We start from the raw sequence: 20,403 nt of genomic DNA, 5'->3' as shown, positions 1-20,403 counted from the left end.
AAAACAACTTTATTTTTAACTCTTTGAGAGCTGCTATATGTTAAATGACAGACCGTCTGTGTCAAATTCTTCAGTTTGGCTTAAAAGAATAGGCCAACTCTATTTCCCAAAATGTCATAATATTATTTTAAGGTAAATTCTTCTGTGTACAGACAGAGCTGAGGGGATAAACAGCCTGTGACCACAAAGCCGACGTTAACTGTGAAGGATTCACATGGTCACACACCGATAAGTTGGGTTGTGTTATTACAAACTCCTTACTGGCCACAAGTACTGAAATGATTCTTTCTCTGTATGATATTTTAAATAACTAACCTTTGATCTCAGGTCACAGATAAAAAGACAACTGTGCACCCGTACAATCCGGAAAGGGCCGTATTTCATATTTGTCCCGACAGGATTAAGCTGAAGCAAAAAAGTTAAGTACATTAAATCTCCATGAAGGACCGTACACGACCACAGCCGTGGGTAATCTTTGTAACACGCTGCTTTTCTAAAATGCCTCAAAATCCCTTTTCCCTTCCAGCGGTCCTGTTACACGATAAGTACAAAACAAACTAATTTGTTCATGTTGCTGTTCGCCCGAGCCTTTTAGTATCCTGTGAATTATACTCTCAGGGGAGCATGTCAGATGTAATTCAATAACAAAGCTCCACTCCATTGTTTTTGTTTCCCTCTAATTTGTTTAGAGAACAATTGAAAAAGCTGGGAAAGCTACTGGTCATGGGGCTTGTCCTTTTCCGGATATTCATTAACCCACAGATGCATCCCATATTCTTGATACTTTGAGAAGTTGACTCAATGTAAAAGTTGAATATAAAAAACACCCACGAATTCCATTGAAAATACCACGCAGGGGACGCTTTCGTATCTTGTGCAAACTGTAGATAATTCACATGAAGCCCTTGTGGTTTAGCACAAGTGGAAGGTCCCTGACGTCACACTATGCATCTTCACTTGAAGAGCGTTCCCACAGAAATATGCTAATTGGACTTGTACTTGTGTTGCTCTTTTCTCGTCTTCCGACCACTCAACCGCACTTTAACACGACGTGTCATTCATCATTCACACATTTACACTCATTTATACACTGATGGCAGGAACATGCAATGTGCCACCTGCCCGTCAGGACTATAACCATTCATACATCACAGGGACAGCAGGTTAAGTGTCTTGCCCACGGTGACATCAACATGGATGAGCACAGCAGGGAGGTGTGTGTGTGTGTGTGTGTGTGTGTGTGTGTGTGTGTGTGTGTGTGTGTGTGTGTGAGGGGCGGGGGGGTGAACCACCGATCCTCTGATTGAAGGGCGACTCTGTTCTACCAGTGAGCCACAGCCGCTCCGGAAGGACGGAGGAGTTTACAAAGAACACCGCACTGGTCATTTAGTTTTTTTTGTTAAATATGTGGCCACATACAAGCATCTCCAGCTTCTGGCCTTTTGTAATGGCTCAGCCAAAACACCATGCTAAGATTAAGCCGTAATAGAGGGATGATAACCACGACAGGCCGATGTAATGCCACTCCACACAGACACAAGATCCTCTACAAAAGATAATTGGCATTTAAAAAACCCTTGTCCCAAAGTTACATTTCTTTTGCGATCGTCAAGAGCAGGATTGATATAGTAATCCAGCGCAGCATGAGGTTGAAGAGAAACGCTCATGGTATTCAAAATGTCAGATACATTAAACCTGTGCCCTCCTCAGTTTCTTTCATGCTCTCACTGTACAAAGGAAATTCCTTCTTTTCCATTAATCCTGACCAAGTTGGCTGAGTAATCCCCTGAGCTAAATAAGAGCAGAGGGAAGTGCGATGTTGGAGGCCAAACAACAGCGTGTGCCACTTGTACGAAGGGCCAGACTGAAACTGAGTGAAGCTAAATGATTACTAAAATGTAAAGCCTGTGTCTCATCTCTCCATCTCTAGGGCCCAAACGTGAGTTTAGGTCAGAAGGTCAACTGGGAGCAGGAACACAAAGAGTCTTGGGATGGAAGAAGTGCATAAAGCAGACAACATTTCAAGGTTACTGTAAAGTTTTAAGAGCACACAATTTAAAGAGCTTTCAAACAAAAGCCCTGTCTTCCTCCTCAGCCGTACATCAGGCCATAACATCCTCTGTGTAGAAGACATTTTTAAGATTGAAGAGACTCGGGAGAAACACTTAAAGCAGGCCAGAGAAGTCGGACTGAGCACAGGCCGTTTCCATGTCCATTGAAGTAGGGTGGCATCACTCACATTGACAGTTACACAAAGGATTGAGACACACATTAAGTCATGCACCACACCTAACAACTATCCTTGTGTTCCTGGCAACTCGCTTGCTCTTCTCTCATCAACTGCACAAAGGCAGCATGCGGCCGTTACACAATATTTGATTTTTTCTGGACTGTGTTTAAGAAAAGATAAAAAAAGGATTATCCTTCATTTGTCCCACAGCGGGGACATCTGCAGTAGTACAATCGCAAAGTTCAACATCTAAAAAGCATCTGTGATAAATATAATAAATCAAACAGTGAAGGTCAAAGAAATAAGTTAACCTTAAAAACTAACAAAAAACAATATAACAAACTGACTGAAATGGTGTTGGATTCACATAAATTATGAATTGATATATTTTTAAACAGTTAAGATGTTGTATGTGCTGGTCTGACTTTAGATTGTTCCGAGATGTCTCGTACCTTGTTGGTCTGTGGGTTTATTTTAATAGGTCAATATTAAATCGTGTGTCCAACAGAGACTTTTCCTCACCAGCTCGTGTCCCATTTCTCGTCACTCACAACCTAGCGCAGTTTCTCACTAAAACATCATTAGAATGTGCAATAAGATATCAGGTCTTAGTACTTCATTCATAAGTAAGAAGCTATTCAAGCATGCAATGACATAATCAGTGGCTCTCACATTGCTGCCCACTCTATCTGCTAATAACACAGTAAGACTCTGCTAAACACCGCCATGATGTTGGCTGTGCAGCTCTTGAAAGTGTTTCATTTGTACTTTTTCACTTTTTTTTGCTGTCACATTTGACCTCCAACTGAAAGTAACTTGTCTTTAGGAAATCTTAAGGGAACTGACTAAATTCATATCTTACATGTTCCAAACTATCTTACTGAAGCACCACTTCCTTTTGTCTTTGTTTGGCACTACTAACACCCTAATACTGCAGACTGTTGCACAGTGACTCTGCTGATGTGGACCTGCAAACAGCAAACACAAACTCAGTAAAAATAAGTAAAAGTCATGCAAAAGTCTCTTCTTAGGTGAAGTATACTTAGATGAGGTACAGGGGATATTAACAGCTACTAAATCTTCAGTGATCCATAAGTTAGTACTAACAGCATTAGACAGCAGCTTTCACCCCAGGAAGTGAAGCCGCGGCCCACCTGAGTGGCTTTCAGTATCAACGTTATTCACACTGAAGGCAGGGAGTTGTACTGGACGTTTACAAAACAAACATCTTACAGATTACAGTAAATTAAGTTAATATTGAATATAGCTTATCTGTCTTATAATATCTATTTTCTTTGCAATGTATTCTCAGGTTATCCAAATGGTTCCTTTTTGTTGTATTAATCATTGATGAGTATATTTATAGCAAATCTTTACTTTTAAGAGAATTAAACAGCAGAACTTTGGCTTGAAGATTTCTTGAAGAGTTTTTCAAAACAGATATTGATAGATTCTCTGTTGATCGACTGACTAATCCTCAATTTATTGTTGCAGTAGGAAAAAAACCCTAGATGGTTTGTTGGTCGGCCTACCCTATAGTAACCTTGTTGGCTCTACGCAGCAATGACCTAAATAACCAGCCAAAGCTTAAAGTAGGCTCTCAACTCACATTCAAATGCCATTACATCAGGATCATCCTGCTTGGACTTCTGCTTACGTCAAACCATCTAAAAATTTAAACCAGCCCCCCGTTTACGTCCGACTGCGAGCGCATATCAAAACATCGTCTTCTCGTCTAGTCAACTTCTAACTTGAGTAGACACGCGTTTCCCTTATGCCAAGTGGATGCTGTGTTAAAAAGGTGCAGCCCGAGGACACGTCTTTAACTATTAGTAATTTGAACTTGAGGAGGAAGCAGTCGGGTTTACTGCAGAGTGGCGACCGGGCTGCGACCCGACGACACACCGGCTTCTCAGCGGCTCTCTTCCCCTCAACACCCTGTCACGTTAAGCTGAGCTCTGGCTCAATCTAAGCCTCCGAGGTCACGGCCTGAAATGGGAGGTCAAGGTCAGGCCTCGCTGAAGGCTTCACTACGTCACACCTAGACTCCTGATACGAGTCTAGACTACTTAAAACCAAATTATTCCTGAGTAGCAGGACAGTCAAGTAACTTTGACTGAGAATCTTGAAAATTAAGACTAAACACAGATCAATTATATTTTAATTGAACCATAATGGATTTAAAAACACTACAAACCTAACATATATGTTCAATATAGTTATTCTTAGTTGAAAGATAATATTTTCCAAGAGGTAAAATTATTTGATCGATTGATCAATTTATCGTTGGATAGAAAATCAGGAATTATTTTTATCAGGGATTATTCATTTTTTAAGCTTATATTAAAAATATAGTATACTGTAAATGTAATTTTCTGTGCCCAACTTTTTAAATGTGGAGGATTTGCTGTTTTTTGCTGATTCATCAATTGTAAATTAAATGTGTTTTTTAGACCGTTATTTGAAGAGCTTACCTTGGATTTATATCAGAGACTAATTGATTAATTGATAATGCAAATACTTTTTTTTAAATTTTGCATCTCTTTCATATTCATTTTAGCCGTTTTTTTAAATCATAAGTAAAAAGAAAAAAAAGACCAACACTAAATGCAGACTGAAGATCTGCTGTGCCCCACAGATCTCTGTCCTCTTTTATAATTCAGATGATGCGACGACTAAACTGCCACATCCCTTGACTCTTTGACAATACAGAGAAAAATCACTTCAGTAAAACACACTGCAGCGGGACAGTAGAGGGGAAAAAGGTTTTTGTCATATAAACAAATGTTTTTTAATCTGGAAAAATCAACATCCGGTCCTCTTCCATTATAGACAGACTGAAGCCATATTAAACTTTAGTAAATATAAACTCTGTATGTGTGTGTAAATATCCTGTGTGTGTTTCCTTATGTACAATACTGTAGGGTAACACTTTGAGCTTGATAATAAAAGCAGAGAAAAGTCAACAAACAGATGTGAGGGAAAATTAAACAATTGGGAATTATGTTTTTAAAAGCATCCATTGCATTTTGTTAAAATAAACAGATACAAGACAGGTCTGTAAAATATATGGAGGTGGTCCTGTTTCCCTGTCTGAACTTCCTTTATCTGTTATTCTTCATGAAGACTTCAACACTCCTGATGTTACCAGCAGACTGTGTACCAACTAGGATGATAGATGTGTAATCTGTCTGATAGGAGAGTCAAGGAGATGTTACTCAAGCACCATCTGTACCTGCCTGCAGCCCTGAGAAGAGAAACAGCTGTTTTCAGGCAATTTGTTTGGATTTAACTGCTTAAATTTAAAGTTCCTGGTATTGTGCATACCGTCTCACTGTCAGCGTATGACCCCATTTGTATTGAGAAAATAAATGCTGTAAAATGTTGCTGTATTGTTTCTTACTCTACTTTTCTAGTCAAATGAATGCAGCTATTTTAAACATGCACCGTGTATTTGCGTTGTGCTCAGGCGGCCTGTAATCGGGCTCTTCTTCTACCTTGTAGATCAGTGGCATTAGGCTACTTTAACCTGACATGCAGTAGCTTAATCTTTGAGTCCCATTAACCTTGTGTCATCACACGCCCAACTATTCCAGGAAGCTGTAAAAGCCCTCATTAACCTGAATGGCATCAGTACTTGTTCGCTCCAACTGAAAGTCCATTTGTTTTCATCCAACAGATTTAATTCCACACTCCTAATTAACAAAATGATCTTCATTGTTTGTAAACGGCACACGTCATTAAAATGATCGGCTTTTTCATGTGCATCAACGCTGCCAGGTCCTTTCTGTGCAAGACTAGCGGTTTTGAAATATTACAGTATTGCCTGCTTTGACTGCTGTTACAATACCAAATTATGTTCTTTTATGTGCCATAAGATTACATAAACAGACTGGGCATGTTTTCAAACAGGGCAGTGAGACAAGGCTGAAAACAGACTGCCAGCGCTGTCAACACCGGGCCAGCAGAGTCAGAGACAGAGGGGCGAGAAGGACGGAGAGACGGGGCGGGTAGGAGTTAATGTAACAGAGCGGAGGCTTGTCTTTCTGCCCTGCTACAGTGATCTGTTTGTAATCCTGCTTCTGATGTTTGCTCGGAGCCGAGACGCAGCGACCCACAGTCTCCATTGTTGGGCAGTCGGGTGGTAGGATGGAGGCATGGAGGAGAAAGGGCAAAAGACCAGAGCGTGTACATCTCTCTGATGGAGAGGCGCAGCTGCTCTATTGAAGACAAGGACCACGGAGAGGTTGGGGACTCTTTGACAGCAGCTGGTAACAGCTTCTTCAGCAGGTGGCTTGGCCTAATTATCAGGATAGAGATGCCAATAGCTCGTTTCCCTCCTTTCTCCAGGAACATGTGAGAAGCAGGCGCACAATAACGGACGATTGTACAACATCATATGTGCTGCCAATTCTAAGGGGGCAGTAATTGTGCTGCACCCTGAGGAAGAGGAGAGTCGATAGGGAAGGATGGTGGGAGGCGTTTCAAGAATTAAAAAAAGTTCATAGAGAACTTTCAATCATTTCCATGTTATGCATAAAGTGCAGGAATGTGATGACTGATGTGATATTAGGTTTCCTTTGCGATAAGACCACTCTACTGGTCTTTTTTAACTTCTGCAAAAGCAGTCAATTTGAAATTGTAAAGTCGTGCTTCCATGTCCAACAAAACAGAGAACACACACCAGATCAAAGAGGGCAAATCAGCCCAAACTTTCATTTTGACCTTTTGGTTTTTCATAGTTTTGTCCTTCATGAGCTATAGCTGAAGTTTGTCATTTCAGAAGGGGAAGATGACAGACAAAAGTGACAGACCGACTTACTTCTCCTTTAGTCCACATGTCAACGTATACTTGAGCAAGACACTGAATTCAAAATTGCTCACAAAGGCTATTAAATTGGTGTGCAAGTGTGTGTGCAAAAGAGCATTAGATTAGATCCTGATGGCCAGGTAGCACCTTGTATTGCGCTTCACAGCAGCGCACTGCTCTCATGCTTAGGACGGGTTCAATGCAGAAGTCAGACTCCTGTCTGTTTATGATAATTTAAGTTAGGTTTGACTAGGTTGGATCAATTAAACTTGACTATATGTTTCCATAATCCATTTAGCGCAAAAGGCAAAAACCATCACTTTTTTTTTATAGTTTTAAGTTTTACTGAATGATGTAAACAAATGTGATGAAAAATATGTGAATGGAAACACATAAACAACTTAACTTAAATGTTGACAGGACCAACTTCTGTTTACACATTGATTAAATAAAAGTTGATTGAATCAAACAGTTAATTATAATTACTGGCCACCTATTGATCAGACTCCATTTAATTAGGCACTGTTATCCCTCACTCTTTGCCATCAGTGATATGGGGATTAAGTGCTGAACATGCTTCTGAGTAATCCTAGAAGCCCAGAGAGCAACCACTTACACACCACTCAATCAATGAGGCTTGGGATTTGTGGCAAAGCCACGAGCGCAGCATGAATTTTATTTCCTGAGCAAAGTCCTTGTCCAAGGTCAGGTTTTTCCATACAGTTCAAATTGCTCATTTTTCAGAGCAGATGCATCCAAGACAGGAGCTGACCAGAAGCCACTTGTGTTATTTTCAAACCCTTTGTGCGTTGCAAAAAGTATGTCTCAATACACAGTGTGTCAAATGCAATGTGAAAAATATACTTGGATGTTCTACTGCGTCTGGTCAGATTTTGCAGTACAAAAGCCAGCATGATTTTCTGGCTATTCTTAGCCACAATCCTTTGGGCAGCAAATAAGCGGCAAAGAGGGTCAAAGTTCAAGGTGCTATGTCACGAGGAAGTACTATGTCCCAAATTGAAAGCATATTGCATGCAACTGTATGCACTTTGTCAGGGCAGCATCTACTAAAAGTAAAAAGAAAAATGATGCGATTAGGAACACAGCTCCTGTGTGGTTTGAAGACCAGGAGAGCAGAGAGACAGCTGCATCCTTCACAGCAGGACTGAGCATCAAGATCGTAAAAAAAAAAAAAACAGCCTAACAACTGACTGTCACTGTGGCAACGGCTGGCTGATGCTACTGTGTTTATGATCTGTCTCTCCACCCACCTCTTATCCTCACGCTCCTCCCCCACCCCTGGGTGACCAAAAAAAAAAATCCCCTTTTTAATCAGCAGTGACAGAGCCTGACCCAGATTGCCAAGAGGCGGCTGCATGGTGGCATGGTGAGGTTTACTGAAGCCCCAGGGATTCATGATGGAGGAGAAAAGGTGCCACAACCACGTTTAGGCCAAAAATATCAGACACAATGCAGCAGGATGCCACATGTGGTACCTTTGAGGCTGCTGGGCCTCGTCACCACTGCTGCAGATAGCAATCTGATGGAAGAAAAAAAAGGAAACGTGCTCATGGCAATAGCAAAGAGCTTCAACATACGGCTCTGCAGGCCCCGGTGAGACGGCCTGAGGGTTTCATATCAGTTATCCAACACTGATCCATTTCCTGCAGAGGTTTGACCCATTTACTTCCTTCCAAACTGACACTTTCTCAGTTCTCTCATCGTCCAGCTGAGGGATGAAAGGTTCAGCAGGTCTGAAAAGTTGGACCATCATCAGTGGAACTTTAAAAATCATCTTTGAAGAGTTTCCAAATGTGACAAGCTGAGGCCAGTTTCCTGAAGATATCTTAGTGGACGTTGTGTGTTGGGCAAGTCCAGATTTCTGCTCTTAGGCTAGTAGGATACAAGTTAGACAGTTTTACAAAAATAAAAACCTATTTTAAGCCTGATAAGTTATCCGCCCTACGCCCAAGCTAACTTTTCTTGGTTCTACCATTGTATATTTGGACCTTGAAACAATTAAAATAGAAATTGGTTCACACATGTTCAGCTGCTTTCCTCTATTTGGTGTGTAAGCTGTCAAAACCAAAACAAAATGTGGGATTTTATAAAACCTTTGGATGTTTATCTGATCTGATCCGACCAGCCAGACGTCCAACAGACAGGACTGTACAGACTGTAGTAAAACATACACAGGCATAATTACAGTGTCACTGCAATACTATTCCACAAAAACAGCAGATTGACTGGGGGAGGTGATTTACTTCTGACAAGCAGCCAGACGACGCGTCCTTATGAGGCTACTATGCAGCCCAACACAGCAGTAACCACAAAGTGGGCATGGCATAATCAACTAAGTCCACACCCATCTGAGGTTAACACCAGATAGCTTTGCACGCCCGACCCATCTGATTGATATCAGAATGACGTCCAAACAAACAGGTCTTCAATCAACTCTTCTCATCTGCAAATTGCATACAAATTAGCTTTGTATGTTTTGCCTTGTCCACAGGCCGGACTGAGAGATTACCTCATTAGATTCAAGGAAGGACAGCAGATTCAAATCCATTAACTTTCTCTGCTCCGATTTAATGAAACTTTAACTTCAGGCATCCACTCATCAAACACAATTACTTTCCGTTTACCAAAACAAGAGCACTTTGAAGTGCTGAAGTCTTCCGAATGGCAGACGCTCAGCTTCGTTCCTTTCGGACACCTTTACATGACACTCAAGAGTATTCAGGGATAATTACTGATTAGCTTCAAGACGGCAGCAGCATGTTGTTGACCAGTTGGATACAAGATAATCTCAGTGCCTTCTCTCCCCTCTAGGACCAACCCGAGGTAACAGAGCAGGGGGAGGCCGCGGCGCTCGGGCCTGAAGCGGAGCGCGCAGTAAACGTCTCTGGGTCATTCAGCTCAAAGCACAGCAGACTGTTGAGCTTACTGTCACACGTGGTGGAACGACGAGCCCACACAGTTTGTTAGAGTCATGCAGAGGAGCAGCGGCTGGCTGATGAACGTTTACCGCAACGCCGTTTATCATCTTGAGATAAAACAAACTGGTGTTGCTAGGCAAACTCAGCATGCAGCTTATGGCAGGAACGGAAAAACCCATTTAGAATCTAATCCTTCAAGATGACATTAACATGCGCCGAGTTTAAGTAGCTTATATAAACGCCCTACTGCAGCAACCGTTTGGAGGCAGAGCATTTTAACAGGAATGTTGACAAGTCCCTCGAGGATCCCTCAGAGACCATTGTCACTGCGACGACTGCAATCGGTTTTCCGAAACAAACCTGAAACTACATTTATCCCTACACAGCTGAAGTGAACACAAAATTTAGCAATATACCATGAGGAAATTGCTTGAATATGTAAAAAATTATACACAAATCCAAGGCCTGAAAATGTCATGTAAATCAGTGTTTGGTAGCAAAATACAGATATGAAGGGAATATATATTTTTTTTACGCGTTTGCTCTCCAGGTAGTTATCTTGTCTCAGACTACAACGGAAAAAGAGCCCTTTGTGTTTCCCCACAGCTAGTGTGTCATTCCTAGTTTGTGGCTGAGAGAGAGAGAGAGAGAGAGAGAGAGAGAGAGAGAGAGAGAGAGAGAGAGAGAGAGAGAGAGAGAGAGAGAGAGAGAGAGAGAGAGAGAGAGAGAGAGAGAGAGAGAAAATGAGGGGGAGGGGGGGTGATGACAAAAAGACAAGAAACAGTAAGAGTGAGAGAGACAGTAAGAGTGAGAGAGCCCAAATCAAGTGAAATCCTCCCCTTTTCATAGTGAAAACATTTGTTTTCAATTCTGTTGTTAAAAAGTATTTAATACATAAACGGTGAAAAAAGCTCTTTGGCCAATCATAAATGCTCCTTATAGGCAAAGACTACCCTGAAAACATGGACACATTGTTTAGTGCTGATTCGTAAAATGTTAGAATGCTTTTAGGTTAAACTAAGATGGTCAAACTGACTTGCTCCAAACCAGCATTGCCATCATGAGCCTTTGAGCCTGCTAACATTAGCATTTAGCATGTAACACCAGTGTGTAAATACAGACTTCCCTTGCAGCCAGAATGACTAGTGAGCACAGGACGTTTAACTTACAGGACAATGTTTGAGCTGTAGCAGAATGACAACCGCCTCATGATTGTACGCCTCCACAAACCAGTCAAGTTGCACTTGACATCCAGGTCTGTCCAAAATATCACTTCATATGTTTTATCCTCTTCTACATTTGTGTGAATTTGTCATAATGTAATTAGCGGACAAATTCTTGAGTTATGCTCAAATTTGTTTTGTGAGGTCACAGTGACTTTTCACCACTAAATTCCGATCATTTTATCCTTGAGTCCAATTCCCTCCAGGCATTCCTGAGCTACAGTATCTTGTTCATGGGTCTGGTTTGTCCATATGGACGGACAACTTAAAAACATGATGCTTCAGGCAACATTTGTTGGTGCAAAGGATTAAATTCAGATTTAAAATTGTCTTGAAACAACTTCAGCAACTGTGTCACTTTCGCCAGTAAAAGAAGCTGAAATAGAAAATTGCAAATTAAATGTGCTTCTCCATTAGAATCTGATCATACATTTCTTATTTAACAAGCAATGTCCACAGGTCCAAATCTGTGGGATTTTGCAAAAAAAGGATTGACACTGATGAAATAATTAATGTCATACTTTCAGCCCCCTCATATATGTGCTTTACCACAGGCACTACGTACTGTACATTACATTTTCATGACAAAATCGCAGGCCGTTTAAAAGCTTCTGAAACCTGGAGGCAGGAGGGTGGAGTCTGTGCTGTTGGATACACGAGGCCAGCTCTAAACCCTTCTGTGTCCTGTACAGTATATTTTTGCAGGGGTCCTGTGGGAAGAGCCAGAATTAGCAGTGGATAGTAAAAGGTCAGAGAGCATTGGGAATAGAGATCCTGTTGACGTAATCCGTCCAATCAAAATTTATTTCCTTTGGCCAAAGACGAGTGCCTACGTCGAGACTCAGGAAACGATCCAAAACAGCAACATGCCATAAAATACATGTGTTTATGTTTAACTGTAGTTGGAGATGGCATTAAAATGCAGAAGTTGTTCCTCTTAAGAACAACATGTACCATTTAGCAGTACAGGCGCCTAAAAAAATGTTAAGAATGACAGTGAACATGTCATGTCTTAACCGGACGGAGACGAAAAGCTCTCTAAAAAGTCAGAGACAACTTAGCTTGAGTGTGTTTTACAGCTGTTTAAACAGCAGTAAGTTATGTCTGCTGTAGTATACACAGCGAAGGCAAGCTGTTTTTCACAGGCCTGTGTGGTATGCATGTGCAGCCCGGCCCACTCAGACCCACCTCATGGCTGGCTGGTTGGCATTCCTGCCTCACTCTGTAATTATGGCTCTTCTCCAGGCCTCTCGGCTCGGCTCTCCCTGCACCGCCATACTCTTAAAGGGCGGGGTTTTTCTCTGCCAAAAGGCACACACTTTCCACCTGGCTATTTGGCTCATTATCTAATTATAACAATAGCACATCACCAGGCGAAAATGTGCACTGTAAACAACAGCAGGCAACAGTTGTTGTAGGAAAAATAGCAATTTCAATTACATTTGATGCTATGTATCATCAGGGTTAATCATTGTGTTCTTCACCTTTGGCTGAATCTAATATTGTTTGATATCAGATAATTAAAGGAATTAAAGCGAAGTGAATACCTTGCTTTCAATTCCATCTCCTATTCAGTGTGCGGAAAAGCGTCAACACTTATAGCTGTGCAAGAGTCTACATGCCAAACGTGTGCATATTTAGACTTGTAATCTGGTAGTATGAAAATAAGAGCCTCAAGGAAGTTTTACTGTACATGCTCATAAAGCACATCTGTCTGCAGCTGTTGAGACGCATGTCGAGTTAAAGTTCATGGTCTCAGATTCCAAAGGTGTTCTCCTCTCTAATCTTGCTTCAACAGCTTCTTCCAACCGCTCAAAAAATTCCCCTTCAAACCTTGTTCAATACCTGTCTGCAGAGACAAAATAACAAGACTAAGCTGATGGATACCTTCACTGTCATGTATCTCACTATCAAGATACAATAATCTTATCTTACCGTAATTTAGATAACAATGAGATGCTTTGATACTTATTCCCGGAAGAATTTATAGTGAAATAAAAGTAAGACTAATGCCAAAGCCTACAGAACGTGTTGCAAAACATACAGGAAATAAGCCAATATTTGTCCAAAACAAAGACAAAATGTTCTAAACCTGCTGTAACAATGTGAACTTGTTGACAAACTGATGAATTTCCAAATACATTATCAGTATGTGAAAGGAAATCTCACAGAATTTCAGACAATCTACTCCATTCATGCAGCTGGGGGCACATGACATGCCTGCAGCAGAAGGATTAGGACGATCAGCTGAGCGCGACTCAATACCACATTGTTCCTCGCTGCTCACCGCTTGTTTTTCCTCCAACTCTCCTTGCAGCTTATCAGAGGAGGACAGAACCAAATCTCGCCTCCCTTATGCCAGCCAAACTTCAATCACTCGCAGTCTACATCCCACTGTAAACTGCTTACAACCCACTACAGTGCTGCCAAAATGTCAAAGCCTTTTTGTGGCACTTTTTAGGCCATTTATTGTTTCAAACAAAGCTTGAGGTTCTTTTTGTAAAAAAAAAACAACAAAAAAAACAGCTGATGTTTGGGACAAATAAACACAATGAACAGCAATTAAGAAAATCCGCCTTGAGTTTGAGATTACAGTGCACACTGCTACCTTTGTTCGCAGGTCACATCTGTATTTGAGTGACAAAAGGCAGCCACACAGCATGCTACTGTGTGAATGTATCAGAGAAGGGGTGAGTGCCAGCCTGAACTCATCCTCTATTCAGGCTCTCATTGTCTCTGCTCCACGCTGATAACAAACAGCACACACGTTGCAGACACATCTCATCCACTCCATCAAAGGCTGATGTGGCAGTCTGGACAACAAACAGGCAGGTCCACGTCAAAACAAGGAAACCTACTATTACATGGATTTGTGGTTGCGGCTTCGCAGCTAACTTCTGAACTCAACAAAATTAAAAAGGGAAAAGGTTTACTATAAAGGAACGGTAGCCTGCGAAAGTTACTGTTTGAACTGCTGTGACAATATAAATGATTATTTGCTTCTGTGCCAAAAGCGAGATGAGACGATTGATACCCTCTCATGTCTTGAGAGTGGTATCGATTTTTTCTCAGCAAGAAAGAAAATAAACACATTTCCCAAATGATGTTGCCCTTCTCCATGCAGACTATATATTGCATTGACACATTTCACTGGGTGGTTGTTCCCCTAACATCCAACATAGAGCCACAGAAAAAGCTACTGAAGTGAAAATCCTATATGGCTTAATGAGCCAAGCATTAAAGCTTCCTTCTGCATACTGAAAAATATACATGTCACAGCAAATACATCCCCTAAACAGCCATTGTGTATTCAGAACTTTGCACAGAAAGCACTTTGAATGCACCTTTAAACCTCTAAGAAGCTACATCAGCAGCATCTTGCCTTTGAGATGGGATTGAGCAAAGCAGAGACATTTAACCTGCATCTGGCCACTGAAACTGCTGTAATGGAGATTAAAAACCTCCAAGATTTGCTCACCTGGCACTCACGTGATCAGGCTTGTTCTTGGAACAAAGGCATCTGGTGTGCAGCATAAGAGCATACACACACACACATACACATACTTTGTGGACTCAAAGTGTGCAAACATTGCACCTGACGAACAAATACATTCATGGCTGTCTTTACGCCTTACCGGTTTTCGTTGCCCTGGGAAATCAGCGTGCTGCAGCAAATAGATTTTTAATTTCCAGTGTGATAATTATCCGTTTCCTTGAACCCTGCTTATCTTGAACAGCTAATTCAGTTAAAGATTATTAAATCATCCTTCAGCAGAGGCCTTTTGGTTATTTGACTTTGATAGTTACCTTTTTTCCAACAGATTAGGTATAATCTGGGTCTTTAACATTTTGTTTGCACAGTTTTAGGAATGTGGCTCACCTATATAGAGTGATGAGTCTTTCTTCTTAACGTGATCATCGATGTAGGACACCCCGAGAGGTTGCACTGGTGTGGCTCCGATCCCCAGCAGGACCTGGGCTCCAATCAGCAGCAGGTACATCATGTTGGTGTTGGTCCTGCTGCTGCATACTAGGTCTTCAGCCCTCTGGGCCTCAGCGATGCTGGTGTTGGAGCAAACGTCCCGACCCACCTCAGTCCTCCGCAATTTCCCAACCTCATACTCCTTCGTTAGAAATTCAGGCAGAGCTGAGAGGAGGGCGCCAAGCGCCATGACGATGCCCCCGCAGCCGATCAGACGGGGCCGATGTGCTTTGGCCCCAAAGTAGCTGACAAACAGGATTAGAGACAGGTTCCCTATCTCGAAGCTGCTGGCTATCACTCCTACGTCCGCACTTTGCAGGTTGAACCGCCGCTCCAGGGTTGTCAACACACTCACCTGAAAACAACAGGACACAACATCAAAGCAGGGTCATGAACACTCAAACACAAGTACAAAACCAAGCACGTTGGAATCAAACGTCGCCAACTGAAAAAATAAAATATCAATAAAATTATATGATTTATCAATATAGAGTATCATAAGCATTTTAACTCCAGGACTCCATTCATACCTAGCATTAACAAGCAATCTGTGTCTGGATGTATCATCTGGATAAAGAAACACATCGTGACCAGATCGTGATCAGATCTGCCAGTTCACATCTGCTCATGTCTCTGCCAGGAACACTGGGCCTTTACTCTTGGAGAGGCCATGCATGTGTTCCTCATATGTTCTAAACTTTAGTTTCCATTGGAATTTCTTGAACAACAAGCGGTTCAGATGTTCCACACAGCAGCTCCTCCTTGGAAACAGACCTCTGTTTATGATTAGCCGGGCACAGCAACATTTAGCTCATCACAAGCTTCACTCTCCTTCACCAGCTGTCATTCAGACAAACGCTCGAGCCGACCAGCAACTCCCAGCACCTAGTTGTTTGATAACTGTAGTTTTCACAGTATAAACTAGAAAAAGGTGCACTTATCAGAGTTCAGAACTCCACACAATGCAACAACCACTGCTGTATTTGGTGATTAAAAGATATTCTTGCCAAGACATAATTAAACTTACCAAGTTTTCTACTCACATATCAGCCATAACTTGGCACCCAAATTATTATGCAGTTTGCTGCAGAAGGATGCAAGATTAGCCGTGGACAGACACAGAGTCACACAGACACACGCAAATGTACACACACATACACACACGATCATATGATTTTCCAGTGTGTGTGTGAGTACATTAACTTTGTTAAAACACAAAATTCATATTATTCCAGGTTAAAGACTTTATAATCCATCTGTTATATAGCGGAGCAGAGTTGGCTTGTCTGATGTGTGGGAACAGTCTCTCTGTGCCATGTGAACCACAGCTTCACATTTAAACAGTTATGAAGCTATTTTCAGATCTGTCCCAAACTGCCCTTGAAAGGGCATCACAATTTTCCATTTCCTCACTGGCTCCGTCAAAGAGATTTGACTGAGCTCAACCGAAAATTAAAAAAAGGCCAGCATAAACATCCCTTTCATTCAGTGCTTGATGAATCAACTTGTGGTTCTGCTGTTGGAAAATGCTTTCAAATGCTCAATTGTGTAAACGTAATGTACACAGTTGATGTGGATTAGATCAGAGTGTGTTTAAAAAAGGAAATGACCTTTGAGGCTCCATGGAGGCCGAATGTGGTGGTGACTCATCAAAAAACTATTTTTCTTCATGCAACTACATTTGAATTTTACTTTCACATTACTATTAAATCTTGCTACAATTTCTTTTATCCTCAACCCTGAAGCAGAGTGGAAACCCTTTACTCTTTCGTCTCTATTGATACCTGTTAAAACCTAAGCAGTTTCTACAAATGCTATCCAACATTCCTCCCTGTTCTTCACAGTATGTCCACTTAAGGTCAATATTTAACGCACAACAGGAGAGTAAGTGAAACAAACACTGTACAGCCTGTTTTCTTTGTAATTACAGGTGAAAAAGGAGTCGTCTTCTGTGACTTTTGAGAAGCAAATATGACAGCAGGTCGTTCTGCAGCTGCTCTGGACACAGCTGCAGTGACTCTGGGGGGGATGATCATTCAGGCAGAAGTCCTTTTGATGACGTTGACTTGATAGAAAACTTCAGGCTGAGTCATGATGTCCCCACGGGTGGCTTTTTCCCACTAAATGCGAACATACTGGACAGGTTGCATTTACGCTTGTCTGGGCTGCGATCTCATCATTCAGCTCTTAGAAATGATGCCTGCCCCGAACAACCTGTTGACACTGTGGCTTTGGATCGACACAGACAGTGACACTGCAGCAAAATTATAGCAGAGCAATCCAAGCACATCCCATCAGCTGAGCAGTGGAAACACTCTGGAGGAGCTAAGCCCTCGTCTCCAGGTTCAACATGTTTATGCTCTTCCACTCTGACTCAAACAGACCGCCTTCCAGGAGAAATAAACCAAGAACAAATTACATAGGAAAAATCGAGTGGATTGCATACTGGTCTGTGGTTACAGCTACATTTTCTCCAGAAAACTTAAACTGGGGAAATGTTTAATCTGTTCCATGGCAACACAACAAACACTGTCATGTTGTGGAACACAGAAGGACGAGTCTTACCCAAATACAAGGATTCCCCACTTTATCAGACTTTGTTTTTCAGGATATACTGACAGGGTCTGTGTTACCAGCTAGCTGCTGAAAAGCAGCTAAATGCCAACATTCACTTAATCACATTAAAGGTTTAGCACCGATATGAAAATGCTGGATCGGTGCTATTTGTGAAGGCACAACAGCTGTCTAGAATCATTTGCATTCAGTTTTATGAGGTGAAACCTACAGAACATCAGCTAAAGGTGTTTTACCTGCTCTGAATAAGCAAAATAGTTGTTCTATTGGCTTCTAAAATAAGCTACATCTATAGTGTATACATGCCATGTGCATTCAGTGTCATACTTTTCTTTATCTTCAGTGCCTATTTACTGATATTTAACACCGAAATAATTCTGACTGCTTTTAAAATGCAATCAGCCCTTTTGATTTTCAAACATATACCGCATTCTCAACAGCACCTGGCGCTAGCTACTCTGTCAATGGCCTAAAGGCTAAAATAGCAATAATAAATTACCTGGGTGATAGATGTTTGTATATTTGACCTGAAACTATTTGAGGCTTCTCTCACAAAGCTCAGCTGGTTCAGTGCGACCGCAGTTTGACAGATTTGCTCAGCGGAGACGAACACAGTTCAGGTTCAGGTGTTAGTTGCACTTCCCAGCTCGAGCTCTGCCGTGTCAGAATTGGTTCTAATCAGGGAGGTGTTAAATAAACCAGCATACACAGAAGTCACAAATTAAGCTTCTCCAGACATCATTGATAGTTTAGACTGCAATTAAAATCTGATGGAGTTACTGCAGAAAAGTGTGATGGAAACATCTGTCCCTGTAGCTTTATTATTGGGTAAAACAAGACAGTGTGGAAGACTGTAATCTTGGTAAACCTTATCAAATCGCATGATGGGTCTGTGATCAATATACTAGCTGTAAATAAAGGAATAGCTTGATCGTGTTGTACCTTCTGCAATTAAAAAAAAAACTATGCCCAAGTGAGCTGAAAATGCTGACAATCAAATAGTTGATCGACTGGAAAATAATCTGCAACTATTATAATAATTGATTAATCATTTCAGTCATTCTTTAAGTACAAGTAGAGGAACATTTCTCTTTTACTTCTGTTTTAGTCATACATCTAAGTAAACCAAATACCTTCTGGTTTTAGACTTCTGTTTGGAAAAAAAAGGATATAGTGAATGGATTTTATCCCTATTCTATTTTATAAATTATTTTATTTTATTTAAATCACAAGATGCTTCAATTCAGCATCTCCTACACATTAACTGAAAATATAGCGAATTGACTTTCTGAAGAAAACCCCAAATGAAGCTAGAAACAATGAATAAATCTGTACTTCTGAGGTATTTGCCCGTGCAGGTTGACTGTGTGCTCATTTCCAGTCAGGCTGCTAAATCAGGACGCCCAGCATGCTGCTAAGTGTCTTGTACAGTAAGCAGCTCAGAGAAAGCAAAGAGGGCCATGATAGCTGAGTTTTGTCCCTTCACTGCCAGCAAGCACTCTTAATTTCCATCATCCAATCAGAAATAGCCCCTGTAGGGCAACGCCAGTTCACCAGATAGTTAACAAACCAGTTATCCAACGTCCTACCTTCAACATGTAAATAAAGCTCCAGGTAAATTAGCTCTGTTGTGTTGACGAACTAAGGCATGCCAGAAAGCATCATGTGTTTTTAGTATATCATTAAAAGCATCACCTGGTTTATAGTTCAAACTGTTGAACAGGTGTCCAAAACCAATGCAATATAAAAAAAGCAGAACAAATGCCTTTTTGGAAATGAACAATAAAGAGGAAGTCCTCTTTAGGAACTTATCCTAACTGACTCTGAGTTGCTGTCGCTGCTCTGAGCTGCGGGATGCTTGATGCTCAGCAGGTCCACTTACAGAGAAGATAAGATGTTCCACTCCAAATATGGCTACTGCATTCACGGTTTAGTCTATCAATTGCTAGCAAGCCAAGGAAATGGTATCATTCTTTGGAGAATAAACACATCAAAACTCAACATTCACACTGGTCACCTGAGGTTGCGCAGCTCCTTTGGGATGCTTAGAGGAATATTTGGGAGCACTTTGGAGCTTTGTTCCACAAAATCTATATTAGAGTTAAGATAAGTTAGGATATTTTTACGTTTTGATGTTATCACGGCCACCGCAAAACAAAAATACACATTTAGAGGTTTTATACGATCACGGGACATATTAAAGACCTTATTTGTAATACCACCCTGATTAGTTATACGTGTGATTAATATTGTAAGTTAAAGAATGAGTAAAAACGAAACTCAAATAAATAGGAAGTAAAAAGGAGGGTAAGGGGTCCTTGACCTTGAATTGACATTTTGGGTAAAATTAGCCTATTGATGCCTTTTTGAATATGATAACACTGCCAATAGCAATGCTAAGCAGAGCTGTGAGATCAGCCTTCAGTTGTTGCTGCCTGGTTGATTGAAAAAGGGCTATACAGTCTATACATATACATTGTCATTGCAAAGAAGCAGCATTGCATTTTCTCACAACTATTACATACAGTATAGTACTATTACAGTTGGAGCGGCGTGAAATATATCCTGAGACTGTGGGTTACAGTAAAGGAGAGAGGTTTCTATGTCCTGCTACGTGTCACTCAGTCCGAGGCGAGCAGAGCAGC

General features: G+C 41.2%; 1 protein-coding gene across 2 annotated transcripts in view; it reads right to left on the bottom strand.

Annotated features, from left to right (window-relative positions):
- Nucleotides 1-20,403, bottom strand: part of slco3a1a (solute carrier organic anion transporter family member 3A1a) — a 31,136-nt gene that overhangs the window by 10,021 nt on the left and 712 nt on the right. For both annotated transcript variants that reach the window (XM_068603591.1, XM_068603592.1), the window contains one exon: nucleotides 15,083-15,539. In XM_068603591.1, the coding sequence (XP_068459692.1) occupies nucleotides 15,083-15,539 (457 nt within the window). The remainder of the gene's footprint in view (nucleotides 1-15,082; nucleotides 15,540-20,403) is intronic.

Source organism: Clinocottus analis, unplaced genomic scaffold (genome assembly GCF_023055335.1).
Source record: "Clinocottus analis isolate CAN_PGR_092001 unplaced genomic scaffold, fCliAna1.0.p SCAF_6, whole genome shotgun sequence".
NCBI classification, from domain to species: domain Eukaryota; kingdom Metazoa; phylum Chordata; class Actinopteri; order Perciformes; family Cottidae; genus Clinocottus; species Clinocottus analis.
This window is presented reverse-complemented; position numbering and strand designations above follow the sequence as displayed.